The sequence below is a fragment of the Lissotriton vulgaris genome, chromosome 5, assembly GCF_964263255.1.
Source record: "Lissotriton vulgaris chromosome 5, aLisVul1.2, whole genome shotgun sequence".
Lineage (NCBI taxonomy): Eukaryota > Metazoa > Chordata > Amphibia > Caudata > Salamandridae > Lissotriton > Lissotriton vulgaris.
Window position 1 is genome coordinate 1,559,919,145 of NC_141693.1, and position 15,563 is coordinate 1,559,934,707.

General features: G+C 47.0%; 1 protein-coding gene across 1 annotated transcript in view; it reads right to left on the bottom strand.

Annotated features, from left to right (window-relative positions):
- CHD8 (chromodomain helicase DNA binding protein 8) overlaps window positions 1-15,563 on the bottom strand; it is a 911,220-nt gene that overhangs the window by 304,197 nt on the left and 591,460 nt on the right. The window contains exon 24 of the mRNA XM_086919771.1: window positions 3,585-3,793. Coding sequence (XP_086775897.1) covers window positions 3,585-3,793 — 209 coding nt within the window. The remainder of the gene's footprint in view (window positions 1-3,584; window positions 3,794-15,563) is intronic.

Sequence of the window (15,563 nt, forward strand, 5' to 3'; positions counted from 1 at the left end):
TTCGGCTACTGACTGGGTTTTGGAAGAAAACTGGCAGTTCTATTGATTGATTGATATGGAAAGTGGATATGACTTTCGGCATAAACTTAGGGTTGGTCCTAAGTACTACCCTATTTGCATGTACTTGCAGGAAGGGTTCTTGAATTTTTTGTGCCTGAAGCTCACTTACTCGCCTGAGGGAGATAATGGCAATCAAAAAAGCCACCTTCCATGTTAGAAATTGTAATTCACATGAGTGAAGTGGTTCGAAAGGAGGTCCCATTAGTCTGGTAAGTACCAAATTTAACACCTTGACTGCTACAGCAATTCCCTTCCTGTGCTGGAAGTTCCTATATTCCATGGATCATGACGAGCTCAGCTCGTCATGAGCACACGACCAGTGTACTGCATGACGAGCTGAGCTCGTCATGAGCATGGAAGGGGTTAAGTTCCAGACTGGTGAAGGTGGGTGCTTTGGGGGGATTATCCTTTTAAGACCCTCCATAAAAGCCTTGATTGGTGGTACCCTAAACAGGGAAAGGTGTTGCCTGTTTTGGAGATATGCTGCTATAGCAGCAAGATGTAGCCTTATAGAAGAGTATGCTAGATTGCATCTTTGAAGATGTAAGAGGTAACAGATAACGTTTTGGATGGAAGCATCTAATGGATTGATTTGGTTATTGTTGCAATAAATTACAAATCTTTGCCAATTAGCTGCATAGCATACTCTAGTAGTTGGCTGTCTTGCCTCTTTGATAATGTTCATGTAATCAGGAGGTAAGTTGAGGTATCCGAACTCTCAGACCTCAAGAGCCAGATCGCTAGGTTCATCTGATTGGGATCTGGGTGTTGGATTTCTCCATGGTTCTGAGATAAAAGATGGGGGGAGAAGTGCAGTTTTTGATGGGGAACTACTGAGAATTCCAGGAACGTTGTGTACCATGGCTGTCTTGCCCTTGTGGGAGCAAACAGGATCATTGTGAGTGACAGCGGACGTAGTTTGCGTGCCACCAGCAGAATCAGTGGAGCTGGTGGAAAAGCATACACAAATTTGCCTGACCAGTTCATCCATATCGCATTGCCCTGTGACAACGGATGTGGGAACCTGGCGGCAAAGTACTGGCATTTTGAGTTTTCGTTTGTGGCAAACAGATCTATCTCTGGGTGACCCCATTTCTGGAAGAATGGTTGGAGAACTTGGGGGTGAATCTCCCATTCGTGTAGCTGTTGGCTGTGTCTGCTTAGCAGATCCGCTACTTGATTGTCTTTCCCTGGCAGGTGTTCTGCTAGAAGAAAAATGTTTCCTGGAATTATCCACCTCCATATGCTCTGTGCTAAGTGGGACAGCTATGGAGTGTGTCCCTCCTTGTTTCTGGATGTAGTACATGGCTGTCATGTTGTCCGTCCGGATCAACACAGCCTTGTTGTACAAGTATTTCTGGAATGCTTTTAGTGCCAGAAATATTGCTAGCAACTCTAGTTGGTTGATATGCAGTTTCTTTTGTTTGATTGTCCAGAGTCCTTGGACTGTGTATTGAAGTAAGTGGGCTCCACAACCTGTCAGTGATGTGTCCGCTGTTAGTACTAGTTGTGGAACTGGCTCTTGAAACAGTCGCCGCTTGGAAAGGTTTTGTGGGTTCCACCACTGCAGAGAGTTGTAAGCGCGACTGTCTACCAACACTAGGTCCTTCAGTTGTCCTTGAGCTTGGTTCCACTGCCGTACTAGGCATTCTTGCAGTGGACACGTTTGAAGTCGGGCATGAGGGACAATGTTATTCTCATCATTATAGTCTGAATGTGTAGGGGAGTAGGGCACAAAAGGCATATTGGGATAGAAAGGAGGAGGAGTAAAAGGCCTAGAGGGAGAAGTCCCGAAGTCCTTTTTCTTCGGAGGAACAGGGGAAGGAGTGTGTGTCCAATGGTCTCTTTTTTCGTTAATAAACTGTAACTTTATATACAGTTTAGATTGTTCCTCTGATTCCGGATCGGGATGTAAGAGTTCTTCTTCCACTGTCCCGTGTCTTTGGCGCCGATGTTTTTGGCTTACTGACTTGTTTGTGACTTTTTGGCTCGAGAGCCTTTGGTTGTGGAGTCTTTTTCGGCTCGACTGTAGCTTTAGGGTCGATTACCTTCTTCGGTTTAACGTCTTGTTGGTTTAGCCCTCTTTGTCGGCTCGCCGACTTTGTTTGGGTCGACGACCTGTTTCGGATCGACCGGAGCTTTTGGTTCGATACGCTTTTTATGCTCTACGGCTTTCTTAGGTTCAATGTTTTTTGTCGACTCGATGACTTTTTTCGGTTCAACGGGTTTTGTGGTGTGATCCTGTTTGTGTTGATCCACACTCTTTGTAGGATCGACGGCCTTCTTTGTGTCGTGTGTTCCTTTTGGATCTACGACCCGCTTTGGTTCAAGGCTTTTCTTCGGCTCGACAGCCTTAGACTCGATAACGTTTTTGGTTGGGCGACCTTCTTTGATTCGACCACTTCCTTCGGCTCACCGACTTTTGGCTCGAAGCCTTTCTTCGGTTCGACGACCTCTGGCTCTACGGCCTTCTTCGGTTCGAGGACCTTCGGTTTGTCGACCCTCTTGGGTTTGACAACATTCTTGGGGAGAACGTTACTTGGACCTGGGCTATCGGAAGGCTTTGTTTTTGGCTTCGGAGCCGAGCCGGAAGGCGGGGCTTCTGAAGGAGCTTGTCGATCTCGGCTAAGGCCTTTAGGTGATGCTTCGACCAGGAGCCTTCGGTTTCGGGATAAGCGGTGTTGGTGGCTGTGTACTCACGGTTTGCCCCGGTGGGATCTCGTCAGAGTCCGACTGGTCCTTGACGGTGACGATCTCTAGATCCAAGTCCGACACTTCTGGGAGGTCATGTTCATCATCTTAGATGTTCACCGGTTCCAGTGCCGGTCGCTGCATCTCTTGCCTAGCGGCCTGTGGAATCCGGATGGTCTTCTTCGAACGGAATTGGGCACAAGCTGGGCAATTTTCTTCGTTGTGCTCCGGTGATAAGCACTTGTTGCATACTGTATGTTTGTCAGTATGCAGGAATTTGGAGTGGCATTGGGGGCACCTTTTGAGCGGGCTCTTTTCCATCGACAGCAGGCCCACGTGGTGCCGAAAGGCCCAACGGCCCGCATCGACGACCGGATCAAGATGGAAAGTTTGGACGAGTCAAGAAGTACAGAGCGAGAACAATACAGTCGAAGGCCTTTTGGCCTTTTAAAGAACTTTAGTTTCGGTTCCGAAGTTAGAGGAAAAACATCCGAACCCAATGGCGGAAAAAAACAACCTGAGGATGGAGAAGATGCCCATGCGCACTGTAGTCCAGGGGAGGAGTCACCTATCTCGTGATACTTCGGAGACTCTTTCAGGACCACAAGGTGCACTCATCCGGACCCAACACCAGGCGGCGATCTATGCACAAGATATGAATTCAGCAGCCCACATGCCCCGAACATATTGTTTATTAATTGATGACTACAATATCTCTCAAATGGACAATCCAGTATTTGACAAAGAAGATTTTATGATGCGGAAGTCTAAAAATCAATTTGCAAAAACGCATAGAGCATAGTGTAAACGGACAGACAAAGGACATGACTCACCGTCTCCTGCTACTGGGGGAAGCCGGCAAACTTGCCGACACATAGCAACAAAACCAAGGAAGTACTTCACAAGGCTGGCATCTGTCTTTTTGTCAAGACGAGCAAAAGAGCGAAAGCGATCCCAGCTAAACTGCTGGGTGTCTGGGTCGTACTCCACGCCAAATGAAGACACTACCCGATAAAATTCAGACTCTTCTCGCCTTGTCCACCTGATCAAGGAGAGAGCACAAGAAAGATTAAAAAAAAACTATTGAGCATTGGATCCTTCATCCCACAGCTCCACCAAATACAAGTGAGAGTTTCAACACTTACATGACAAGTCAGACTCTTACATAAAACGCACAAACAAAGGCTTATAGTTGCTGCAGTGAATGTAACACTTACCTAAAAAAGCATACATTTACTAACAATCCAATTTTAGTTTAATTTGCATTTATACCATGAACTTTGTGTTAATTTTACAGCAAGAACTGACTGAGCTGGGGTTGAACGTTCTGTTCACAGACCCAATGGCTTGTGGGCTAATGTCAAAGCAAGGATTGGTGGACACTTATACTGAAGGCCCAGTACACTCGCAGGGAGAACAACCACAGGAAGCAATCTACTCTGACCTGTGAGAAGGTGGCCTGATATGCAGTGCTCACTATTCTAGTGATCACTATGTATCAGTCCAAACAACCCTTATTGATGATTGGTTGTAAGTCAACCTTATAGACCAGCTATCCTAGTAGTGTGGATACGAGCAGTCTTCGGGCTAAACTCTAGAGGGCGTGTTAAGCCAGCTGTTATACCATCACATATACCCCTTGAACACCAAGTGAAAGGACACCACACAAGTGTTATGAAAATAAACAGTGTATTTATTTAGATCACAACAGCCCTGTACTCTTTATGAGGACAGGGTACTAAGCACACAACAAAACTCTTACGAAAATACTTTAAGTTGCACAATTTACACAAATGCCCGAGGGGCACGGTAAACCATATACTACAAAAGTGGAATGCGAAATTACTAGCAGGTAAGTACTGGACTAATAGGCTTTGGAATCGCTAGGACTACGTTACTGAACCTTCAGATTACTAGTAGGAGGCCTAGGGGACTCGGGTGCAGAGTGTGCACTCTCACGCGGGATGCGGGACAAAGTCTATGGAGGCTAGTAAAAGCAAAGTTAGTGTTCTCGGGCGAACCCGACTAGTTAGGCTGAAAACGAAAAAGGATCTGGACCCTTGGATAGTGAGGCTCTGCTGGGGCACCGAAATGCCGAAGTTACCTAGCCCAGGGGCTGCGGCTGCATAGGTCTGAAAAGATGTCGGGAATCCTTGTTGCAGTCTATGGAGCCTGAAAGAAGAAGTTGCTGGCAGGCGACCAGTGAAGATTGTTCGGTGGATCCAAGCCTGGATCGAAGATGGAAGACACCTGTAAGCAAAGGGGACCAAGTTCTGAATCACTAGCCAGTGATTAGATGGGCACCAGGATGGCACCGGATGGAGTCACCTCGACCAGGTGAGTGGGCGACGCTGGGCTCTGCAGTCTCACGGACCAGGAGGCGTTGTCGGCGACCAGGATGGAGGTGCGAGCTGTCCCACGATGGTTGCTGCTGTCGACGTCGCTGGACCCAGGATTGGGGCAACAAGTCTTGGCAAATTCAAGCCCACGCGGTGGACCTAAAATGGCATCTGGAGTGGACCAGGAGGGTCCGGGGTGCTCCTCTCTTGGAAGGGCCAGTCTGGAGCAACCAGACCAGCAGTGGTGATGTCGTCGGTCGTCGTCGGGAAGGCCACAAGCCAGCGGGCTAGTAGCCAGACACCACGGTGAGCAGCAAAAAGCAGAAGGGCCCCACGCAGATCTCGTGGAGGCTGGGGGGCTGGGGGCTGGACTTCGGTGCTGGAGCTGCTCAGGGTCGGGGCTTCTCGGACCCTAAAGCACTCACCAGAGGATCCCTCGGCGGTCGTGCTGGATAGAAGTCGTGCAGTTCTGATGATGGCCGGTCCCTCAAGGTCTCGTCGCACCTACGGTTCTCAGCTTAGCTGTAGAGGTAGGTAGAGGTCAGAGGTGCCAGGGAAGCCGGGTCTCGTCGTGCTGGTCGGTCGGATTCCGGAGGAAGGACGTGCAGCAAACCGCAGTGTTCTTAGATGGTGCCTGCGGGTGCAGGGTGACTACTCCTTAGCCACAAGGGAGAAATCTTGAGAAGAAGTCGAGAGTTCCTTTCGTAGAAAGTAGTTTCTTGATTCAAAGATGATCTAATTTGGAAGGGTCCCCGCTCCTGCCTTTATCCTAAAGAAAGGGGTGGGTACGCGATTAGGTCCTGCCCTAGGGGTGGGACCAGGAAGGGGGGTGGTTACACCCCTCTCCCATGCCGGACTTTCCCCAGCTCAGGGGCTGGTATGCCCCTGGAACTGGTTCTAGCCGGCATATCCGTAGTGAGCACCGGGGTGCCACTTGCAGTCACCTTCCTGTAAAGCCCTGCCTATCCAGGATACACAAAACCCTGTCTGGGATGGTGCTAGCACCGCCCCTGACAGGAAACCCTTTGTCCAAGCTCCCCTCGCTGGAAGGACTCACAGCTGCAGGGGGTCAGACTTGTGTCTGTGGTGGCAGCATCCATTTTGTGATGCTGAGGCTTGAGTTAACTTTAACCGGGGTTCACAGTTACATACATGTCGTGTCCCTCTAGAAGGGTGGAATGCTAACCCCGTCGCCAGAATTGGCGAGGGGTTAGTATTCTAATTCGTATGACACCTTACTCGACATGTTTTGATAAAGCGATACCAAAGATAGCATTTAACCGCGAGGATTATAATGCACTTAAGAGTATATGGTACGCGTTATCATGGAACAGCTATTTGGTTCCGTAAGCTGCAAACGGGCTCAGCTCATGCCAGAGCACCATCTCACACGATTCCAAGCACTCTGCCTTCAGGATTGTCAAGGCCTGCCATAGGAGTGACTGATAGGAATCTGTGTGTCCATTTTAGGGTTAGGTATACTATATCTAAAGCAAAGGGTGTTTACACCACCTTGCCCCAGCTGGCGTGAAGCCAGTTGTGTCAGATTTAGATGGCCAGCCAGGGGTGGCATAATACATGCTGCAGCCCCTGGTAGGCCCTGGGTACACCTATGCCCTGAGTTACAGGGTCTGATAAGGTAGCCCAGTACCAATTGGTAAATGCACCTAAGGTACATGGAATCCATTTTAGAGAGAGAGCAGTAGGCCTGGGGTCCTGAATAGCAGGGCCCCAGGTCAACTAAGTCAGAAAACCAGCAAAACACCAGGCAAAAAGTTGGGGGCAACCATAGGCAGGTATCCACCTTCCTACATGACCTACCAACTATTTTTTCCATTTGGGAAGGTGGATACCCTTATTTAAGAGGAGGTCACAACTCTGCACCAGAAATTAATTTTATTGCGATTTCGGTTACATTTGATCCCATTAATGTTAGGGTTTACATAAAAAATATTTAACCACTCAGACCTGATCAATTGCCCCTGTGACAAGTCTTCTGCCCAAACAGACCTTCACATATTGTTTTTCTGTGGTTATTTTCTTAAGGAAAGGAAAAAGTATATTGTACCAATTTTAAAGGGCCATCACTTTGTTCAAAGTAGGGTCGCACTATTTTTCTTAACATTATTACAAAACCACTTAGTACGTTTCTCACTAGCTTCCTTCCTTTGGAACTATAACTTTTTATGGAAATGTATTTAATTATATATTGCATTTTAATTCATATTTGATCTGGCAGATTTTAGAATCCATATACTAAAACTTTTGTACCCTTTTTCATACCACTTTTATAAGAACCGAAGTGAAATGAGTATCGCATTCTACCTATGAAAATTACTTTTTAAAATTTACTGTTCATGTACTTTTATGACCTTACCTAATAATGATCGAATAAAGTAGCATTCTTTAATAAACATGTTAGGGTTACAGTACACGAAGGAGATAATATGCAGTCTATCCATTAAATACAATTATGTCTCATAGTTTGTTACTATGCTTACAATATGCTTTTAGACAATAGCATACTTATCCTTTTCCCAAGGTTGCGTTGCTGCATATTCCCAAGCCCTTACCTTATTCTATTGATCTCTCCATCCTCTTTTTTCATTTTGAAGGACCTCTGCCCTACCGCCATCACCAGTAAGAAAAAATGTACTTTCCTGTTATCACTAGTTTGTAGCCCAGTTCTTTAGAGTTCGATACTGTGCATATTCCAGAGATAGGAGGTGCAATTGAATTGGTTTGTATCAGTGGGAAGAAATGTATGGGATAGTATACCTATTCTTAAGCATTGGGTATTCGTGGAAATGCTCATTTATACTCCCTCATAAACACACTCTTGCCTTCTTTTACAATTGCAATTCTCCTCCACTCCATCGACACGAGTACAATTCATTACACACCCCTCGTTCTTACTTGTTCACACTTGAAAAATCTGGAATGTGGACCCCGTTTTTCTCCCCATAGAAAAATTACTAAGCACTGCCCTTAACGCAACATCACCCAACGTAGCATAGCACAACACAGTTATACCCGAAAGCCAAAGATACGGATATCCTAGAGTCCAGGTACCCCTTACTAGTGTACAGGGGCTTGTTTTAACATTCCCAAGATGCTCGATTTGTGGTAGTGTGGTCGAGCAACATTAGGCTTTTCAGAAGGGAGCGTTAGGCATTTGTTGTACACTCAAATGAGATACACACTGAAGGAAATCCGACACAAATTGGAAAAAATAACAGATTTTTATATAATTTTACACAACAAGATCTTTGAGATCTGGTCAGTACTTTTCGTATTAGTGTTTTCAGAAACATAGAAAATACAGATGTGAAGATTTGAGGAATGAGCCTCGAACGAGGTAATGTTAGCCTATGGGAGAAACAAACTGCAGAGGGTCACTTGCAAACGACTTCCAGGACTGTTCTTCTGGACTCCAGATAAGTAGGGGCCAAGCTCCAAGAAAGCATCAAAAGTTCAAGTTTACCTGCCCTGGGGTGTCTGGGTGAAGAGCTGGGTTTCGCGGAATCGACTCAGACGCGAAACGTTGAAGTCAATGCAAAGACAGGCTGTAAGTGAGGAACCAGTCCGGCAAAACCCAAATGGGGGCTCAGCTCTTGAGATTCTCAGGACCTCATAAACACTGTTGGTTTCAATGGACCTCAGGCTGGGGCTCTACGGTGCATAGGTGTTTTGTGCGAAGGGTCTGTGAGTTGGAGGCTCTCACAGTTCTCGGTACACTAGTTAGAGGGGGAAAAGAAACATTGAGAAGACTTCTGGCATGTAGCTGGCCTCAACTGAAGTTCCTTGAGGTGCAGGTCAGTTTTGGCGGCGTTGGTGTTCGGACTGAACACAAACAAACATTGGTGCTTGCAGCAGGTTTCAGCACCACGGGCAATGGTGTAGGGCACCTCTGGGGTGGATCAGTGTCTCGAAGACTGGATGGATCATTGGGGTTAACCTTCTGCACACTCGGTGACCTCCCCCTAGGTGTAGGAAGCCAGGTTTCTGTTGCAGTAACCCCTCCGCTTTTTGCCAGATTTCATATGCACTTTGACTTGAAGTGCCCGGAGTCCCTGCCAATCAGGTTCCCAGGGCCTGTGTTCTTTCCCAAAACTGTACCTTTGTACACCCATTTGGGACCTCTCTGGTCACATGTAAGTCCCTTGTAAATGGTACGGAATATGCTACTTACCAGTATGCATCTGTTCTTGGCATGTAGTGCTGCTGACATTCATATCTGTGCATAGATCGCCGCCTAGTGTTGGGTCCGGGAGGAGTCTTCGAAGTATCACGAGATAGGTGGCTCCTCCCTTGGACTACAGTGCGCATGGGCATCCTCTCCATCCTCAGATTGTTTTTCGCCATTGTGGCAGAGATGGAGTATAGTCCAGTAAGAGATGTCCATGCGAAGAGTGAATGCTGCGGTTGCGACAGGCACCGGGGATGTGGGCGGGCAATATGAATGTCAGAAGCCAAGATACATAGTGGTAAGTAGCATATTCCTTGTGAGGCATGTGGGCTGCTGAATTCATATCTGTGCATAGAATGTATAGCAGTATCTCCCTTAGCGGTGGCTACCTGTGTCAGTCGCAGCAGCCTGGAAAAGAGTTTTGAGAACAGCCTGTCCTACAGCAGCTTGCTGTTTTGAATGTACATGTACACAATAGTGTTTTGTAAATGTATGTGTGGTTGTCCTTGTGGCTGCTTTACAAATTTCGTGTAAAGGAATATTACCCAGGAAAGCCATGGATGCCCCTAGCTTGCGTGTGGAATGAGCTCTAGGGGGAACTGTTAAGGTGCGTTTGGCTTTTAAATAACATATTTGGATGCATTTAACGATCCATCTGGCTATACCGGATTTTGAAATAGGGTTGCCTTTGTGTTGCGGTGAGAAAGCAACAAACAACTGTTTTGTTTTTCGAAATGCCTTAGTTCTGTCTATATAGTATAGCAGAGCTCTTTTGACATCTAGAGTATGCAAGGCCCTTTCAGCTACTGTCTGTGGATTTTGAAAGAACACTGGCAGTTCAATTGTTTGATTTATGTGGAAATGGGATACCACCTTTGGCATGAATTTAGGGTTTGTTCTGAGAACTACTCTATTTGCATGTATTTGGATGAATGGCTCTTGAATAGTTAGGGCTTGCAGCTCACTAACTCTTCGAAGCGAAGTAATGGCAATAAGGAAAGCCACCTTCCAAGTAAGAAATTGTATTTTGCATGAATGTAGTGGTTCAAAAGGTGGTCCCATAAGTCTGGTTAAAACAATGTTCAGATTCCAGACTGGTGAAGGTGGGTGTGTTGGAGGAATTACACGTTTGAGTCCTTCCATAAACGCCTTAATTGCTGGCACCCTAAATAGTGAAAGGTGTTGCCTGTTTTGAAGATATGCTGCTAACGCAGCTAAATGTATTCTGATGGATGAATAGGCTAAATTGCAGCGTTGTAGGTGCAAGAGATAGCAAATGATGTTTTGAGTTGAAGCATCAAGTGGGTTTATATCATTGTTACTGCAGTAAATGACGAAACGTTTCCACTTAGCTGCATAACATTCCCTGGTAGTGGGTTTTCTTGCCTCCTTGATAATGTTCATACAGTCTGGAGGCAAGTTTAGGTATCCAAACTCTAGGATTTCAGGAGCCAGATCGCCAGGTTCAGCTGTTGCGGATCTGGATGTTGGATTTATCCATGGCTCTGAGTTAGGAGATTGGGTGTGAGTCTCAGTCTTTGATGAGGCACCACTGACCGTTCTAGGAACGTTGTGTACCATGGTTGCCTCGCCCATGTGGGAGCAACTAGGATTAGCGTCAGTGAATGTTGACGTAGTTTGCGTGCCACAAGCGGTATTAATGGAGCTGGGGGAAAAGCGTACGCAAATTTGCCTGACCAGTTCATCCATATTGCATTGACTTGCGACTGTGATTGTGGGAACCTGGCTGCAAAGTACTGGCATTTTGCGTTTTCGCTTGCGGCAAACAGATCTATTTCGGGATGTCCGCACTTCCGGAAGAATGGTTGGAGCACTTTGGTTGGAGCACTTTGGGGTGAATCGCCCATTCGTTGGCTGTGCCTGCTGAGCAGGTCGGCTACTTGATTTTCCTTGCTGGGAGGTGCTCTGCCATAAGAAACATGTTCCTTTGAATGGCCCACTTCCACATTGCTTGAGCTAGGTGCGACAGCTGTTGCGATTGTGTTCCTCCCTGTTTTTTAATGTAATACATAGCTGTCATGTTGTCCGCCAGGATCAACACAGTCTTGTTGCATAAGTGTGTCTTGAATGCTTTTAGAGCTAGAAAGATAGCCATCCGCTCCAGAAGGTTGATGTGCATCTTCTTTTGTTGTACAGTCCATAGTCCCTGTACTGTGTAGTGTAGGACATGGGCTCCCCATCCTAGTAGGGATGCGTCCGCGGTTAACACTATTTGTGGGACAGGCTCTTGGAACAGTCGTCCTTTGCAAAGGTTTTGTGGATTCCACCAATGCAGAGAGTTGTATGCCCGACTGGTCACCAACACTAGGTCTTGTTCTCGCCCTTGAGCCTGGTTCCACTGCCTTGCTAGGCACTCTTGGAGAGGACGCATGTGTAGTCTGGCATGAGGGACTATGAATATGCACGAGGCCATCATGCCTATCAGTTGCATAAACACTCAAGCTGGTAGTGAGTGTTGGAGCCTGAATTTTTGGATTAGTGCTTGCATGCTGTTGATACGTGCTGCATTGGGGTATGCTTTTGCTGCCAGTGTATCTATAGTTGCTCCCAGGTATTGTTGTACATGGGAGGGATGTAGATGTGACTTCGGATAGTTTAGCGAGAAGCCTAAACTGTGCAGGAGATGGATGGTTTTTGACATGTGGTTGGCACACTGCTGGGCCTATGGCGCGTGTATTAGCCCATCGTCCAGATATGGGTACACATGTATGTGTTGCCTTCTAAGATGTGCCACCACTGTAGCTAGACATTTGGCGAAGATGCGTGAAGCTGTTGTGACACCAAATGGTAGCTCTTTGAACTGGTAGTGCTGTCCCTGTATGATGAACCTGAGATACTTACTGTGAGCAGGGTGTATTGGTATATGAAAGTATGAGTCTTTGATAATTTGCCTGACCCACTTGTCTGTTGTGATATGTAACCTGATTGGCAGAAACTGTTGTAGTCTTCCCCCGACCGGTGTTATATGGTCTGGGGGTAGTGCCAAGAAGTCACTGTTTGGTGTTAGAGGAGGATCTATTTGCATTGCCTCCACGACACCTTCCTTTGGTGTTATTGCCTCTGTATCCACCCCGGTTGGTGTTTTTGTTGTATGTGGATTGCGTGTTAGTTTTGTAGGTGGAGGATTGCTGTGATGCATTACTTCTGGCTCCTCCTCTACAATTGGAGTGATGAAAGGAGCCCCGGTGTTGTTGGGACTGGAGAGCTCCCATGGACTGTTTCCGCATCCTTTTTCATTTTTTCCAGAATTGAGTCAACTGCTGGACCAAATAAAAAGTCTGGGTTGATGGGCTGATTAAGAATAGCGGATTGGACTTCATTCTTAAAACCGGATATGTGAAGCCATGCGTGGCGCCTTAGCAGCACGCTTGTATTGATGGATCTGGCAGCTGTATCAGCCGCGTCTAGAGCACATTTAATTGAGGCATTGGTGATGAGCTTCCCTTCTTGTATCAGTTCATCTGCCTGCTGTTTATAAGGGTCAGGTAAGTGTTGGAGAATTTCTTCTAAGCTGTCATAATGTGCCCTGTCATATCTGGCCAGCAAGGCCTGTGTATTAGCAATTCTCCAAGAGTTTACTGCTTGAGCTGCTACTCTTTTGCCTGATGCCTCAAAGATTTTTTACTCCTTGTCTGGATGAGCAGCCTTTCCAGTAGTCTGGGAGTTAGCCCTCTTACGTGCGTTGGACACCACTATGGAGTCCAGGGGTAGGTGCAGCCCTATATTTCTTTTCAATTCTAGGGTTAATGACCCGTGCCCTTGCAGTGTTTTTAAAAATGTCATGTGCATGTTTTAAGACGCCCTTTAACATGGGGAGTGTTTTTACATGTCTCTCAGATGTTGCGAGTGTATCAAAGAGAAAGTCTTCTTCAATAGCATCAGAGTGCATGTCTAAGTTATGGTAGGTAGCTGCTCTATCAAGTAAAGAATTAAAAGCCACTGTATCTTCAGTGGGTGATGGCTTAGTTGGGTAAACTGCTGGTTCTGTAATGGGCAGAGTCCCCTCATTATATGGTTCTCCTCCTGCACCCCATGGCTGTAGGTTGTGGTCTCCAGTTGGTTTTGTGGATAACCAAACCCCACATCTGCATCCTGATCTTCATCTGGGTTGTATTCAGGTGATGTTGGGGCAAATGGGTTTGCAGGCATGGCTGGACTGATAGGTTAAAAAAGGATAGGAGAGGTTGCACAGTCTCGTTTCTTTTTGAGTGGTATTCTAGGAAAGTCTGCTATTGGCAGAGGCCTTTTCTTTTTTGTGTACACAGTCACTTTGCCAGTTGCTGGGTCAATATACAGCTTTGACTAGTCCTCTGTGGAAGGGTCTGGGTGAATAAGCTCTTCCTCCACAGTCCTTGCCTTTGGTGCTGTAGCCTTTGGTTTGCCAGATTTTGGGTCTGTAGGTTTGTTGGGTTAGACCGCTTTTGGTGGTTGGATGGATTTTTGATGCTTTTGACACTTTTTGTCGGTTCAGCTGGCTTCACCACCTTTTTCAGACCGAGCGGTTTGGTTGGTTCGACAGTCTCTTTAGGAGTTGTAGGTGTATGTGGTTTTGGCTCGATGCCTTTTTTCGGTTTGAGGTGCTTTGGCTCGACCGATTTGTTTTTGTCCACAGTAGGTTTCACTTTCGGTTCGACGTTAGTCTTGGGCGTCGGCCTTTTACTTTCGTCTACAGTGTTTTTCCCTTTGTCGATATTTGAGGCTGGTTTGCTCGATTCGACGTGCTTTGGTTTAGAGGTTGATTCAACATGCTTTTGCTATGGCGTCGGATCGACGTGTTTGGGCCATGAGGTGGACTCGACGGCTTTTGGCTTTGAGCTCGACTCGACAGGTTTTGTCTTCGATGTCGACTCGACGATCTTTGGCTTCGAAGGTTGTGTTGGGACTACGGCCTTCGGCTCGAGGACCTTTTGCTTAACTACTTTTGGATCAACGACATTTCGTCCGAAGACGGTGTTGTCGACGAGTTTTGGTTTCAATGGAACCGGTGCCGTATGGCGTGTCTCAGAGAACTTTTCGAAAATGTTCTTAGCCGGGCGGTACGGCGGGGCTGTAGAATGAAAATGTTGATCTTGGCTAAGGCCCACTGGCGATGCCTCGACCTGAGTCTCTGATATTGGTGTAGTGTCTATATGGGGCGGTGTACTCGCGGTTCGCCCCTCGTCGTCATCGGAGTCGTCTTCAACAGCTACGATGTCGTCTTGATCGTATTCCTAGAGATCGACGATTTCTTCGTCTTCTTCGAAGTAATTTTCGGAGTCGTGCTCCGAGTATTGTTGTACGTCTTGATCCGATTCTTCGGCACTACCTAGTTCTTCCTCATCGTTGAAGATGTTATCTGGTTCTGGCGCCGACCTCTGAATTTCTTGCCTTGCTGCCCGTTGATTCCGGATAGTCTTTTTCGACCAGAACTGGGCACAAGCTAGGCAACTATCTTCCTTGTGATCCGAAGATAGGCATTTGTTGCACACTGGATGCTTATCAGTGTGCTGGAACTTTGAGTTGCACTGCGGGCAGTATTTAAATGGACTTTGTTCCATCGACGGTCGGTCCACGTGGTGTCGAGAAGGCCTCACGGCCCGATTCGACGACCGGAGTGCAATAGCTGTTTCTGAAGTGTCTCGATACCGAGCGCTAAACAATACTGACGGAACTGAAGGCCTTTTGGCCTTACAGAAGAGTTAGTCAATTCCGAACTTGGAGTCTAGGAAAGTACATCCGAACCCAAGGGCGGAAAAAAACAATCTGAGGATGGAGAGGATGCCCATGCGCACTGTAGTCCAAAGGAGGAGCCACCTATCTCGTGATACTTCGAAGACTCTCCCAGGACAACAACATGCAATCATCCGGACCCAACACTAGGCGGCGATCTATGCACAGATATGAATTCAGCAGCCCACATGCCTCGAACCATAGGTACCAAGGGCACTGTGGCCAGGGAAGCCCTCAAAGGGCTGCAGAACTTATTGTGCCAGAGGCTCTGGTGTCTGTGTGTGTGTGTCTCTCTCTCTCTCTCTCTCTTTCCTCGCTCCCCAACTCCCTCTCTCCCTCCCAACTTCTCAGCACATTAAACTGACACTGGTGCAAGTGTGGGATTTAAAGAAAAATACACTGAGAGGCATTAAACTGACACTGGTGCAAGTGTGGGATTTAAAGAAAAATACACTGAGAGGGCATCTTAGAGATGCCCCCTGAAAAACGACCTAACTCTAGTGTCCTGGCTGAGTGACTGCCCGCCAGCTGCCACCACCAGACATGCTTCTGGA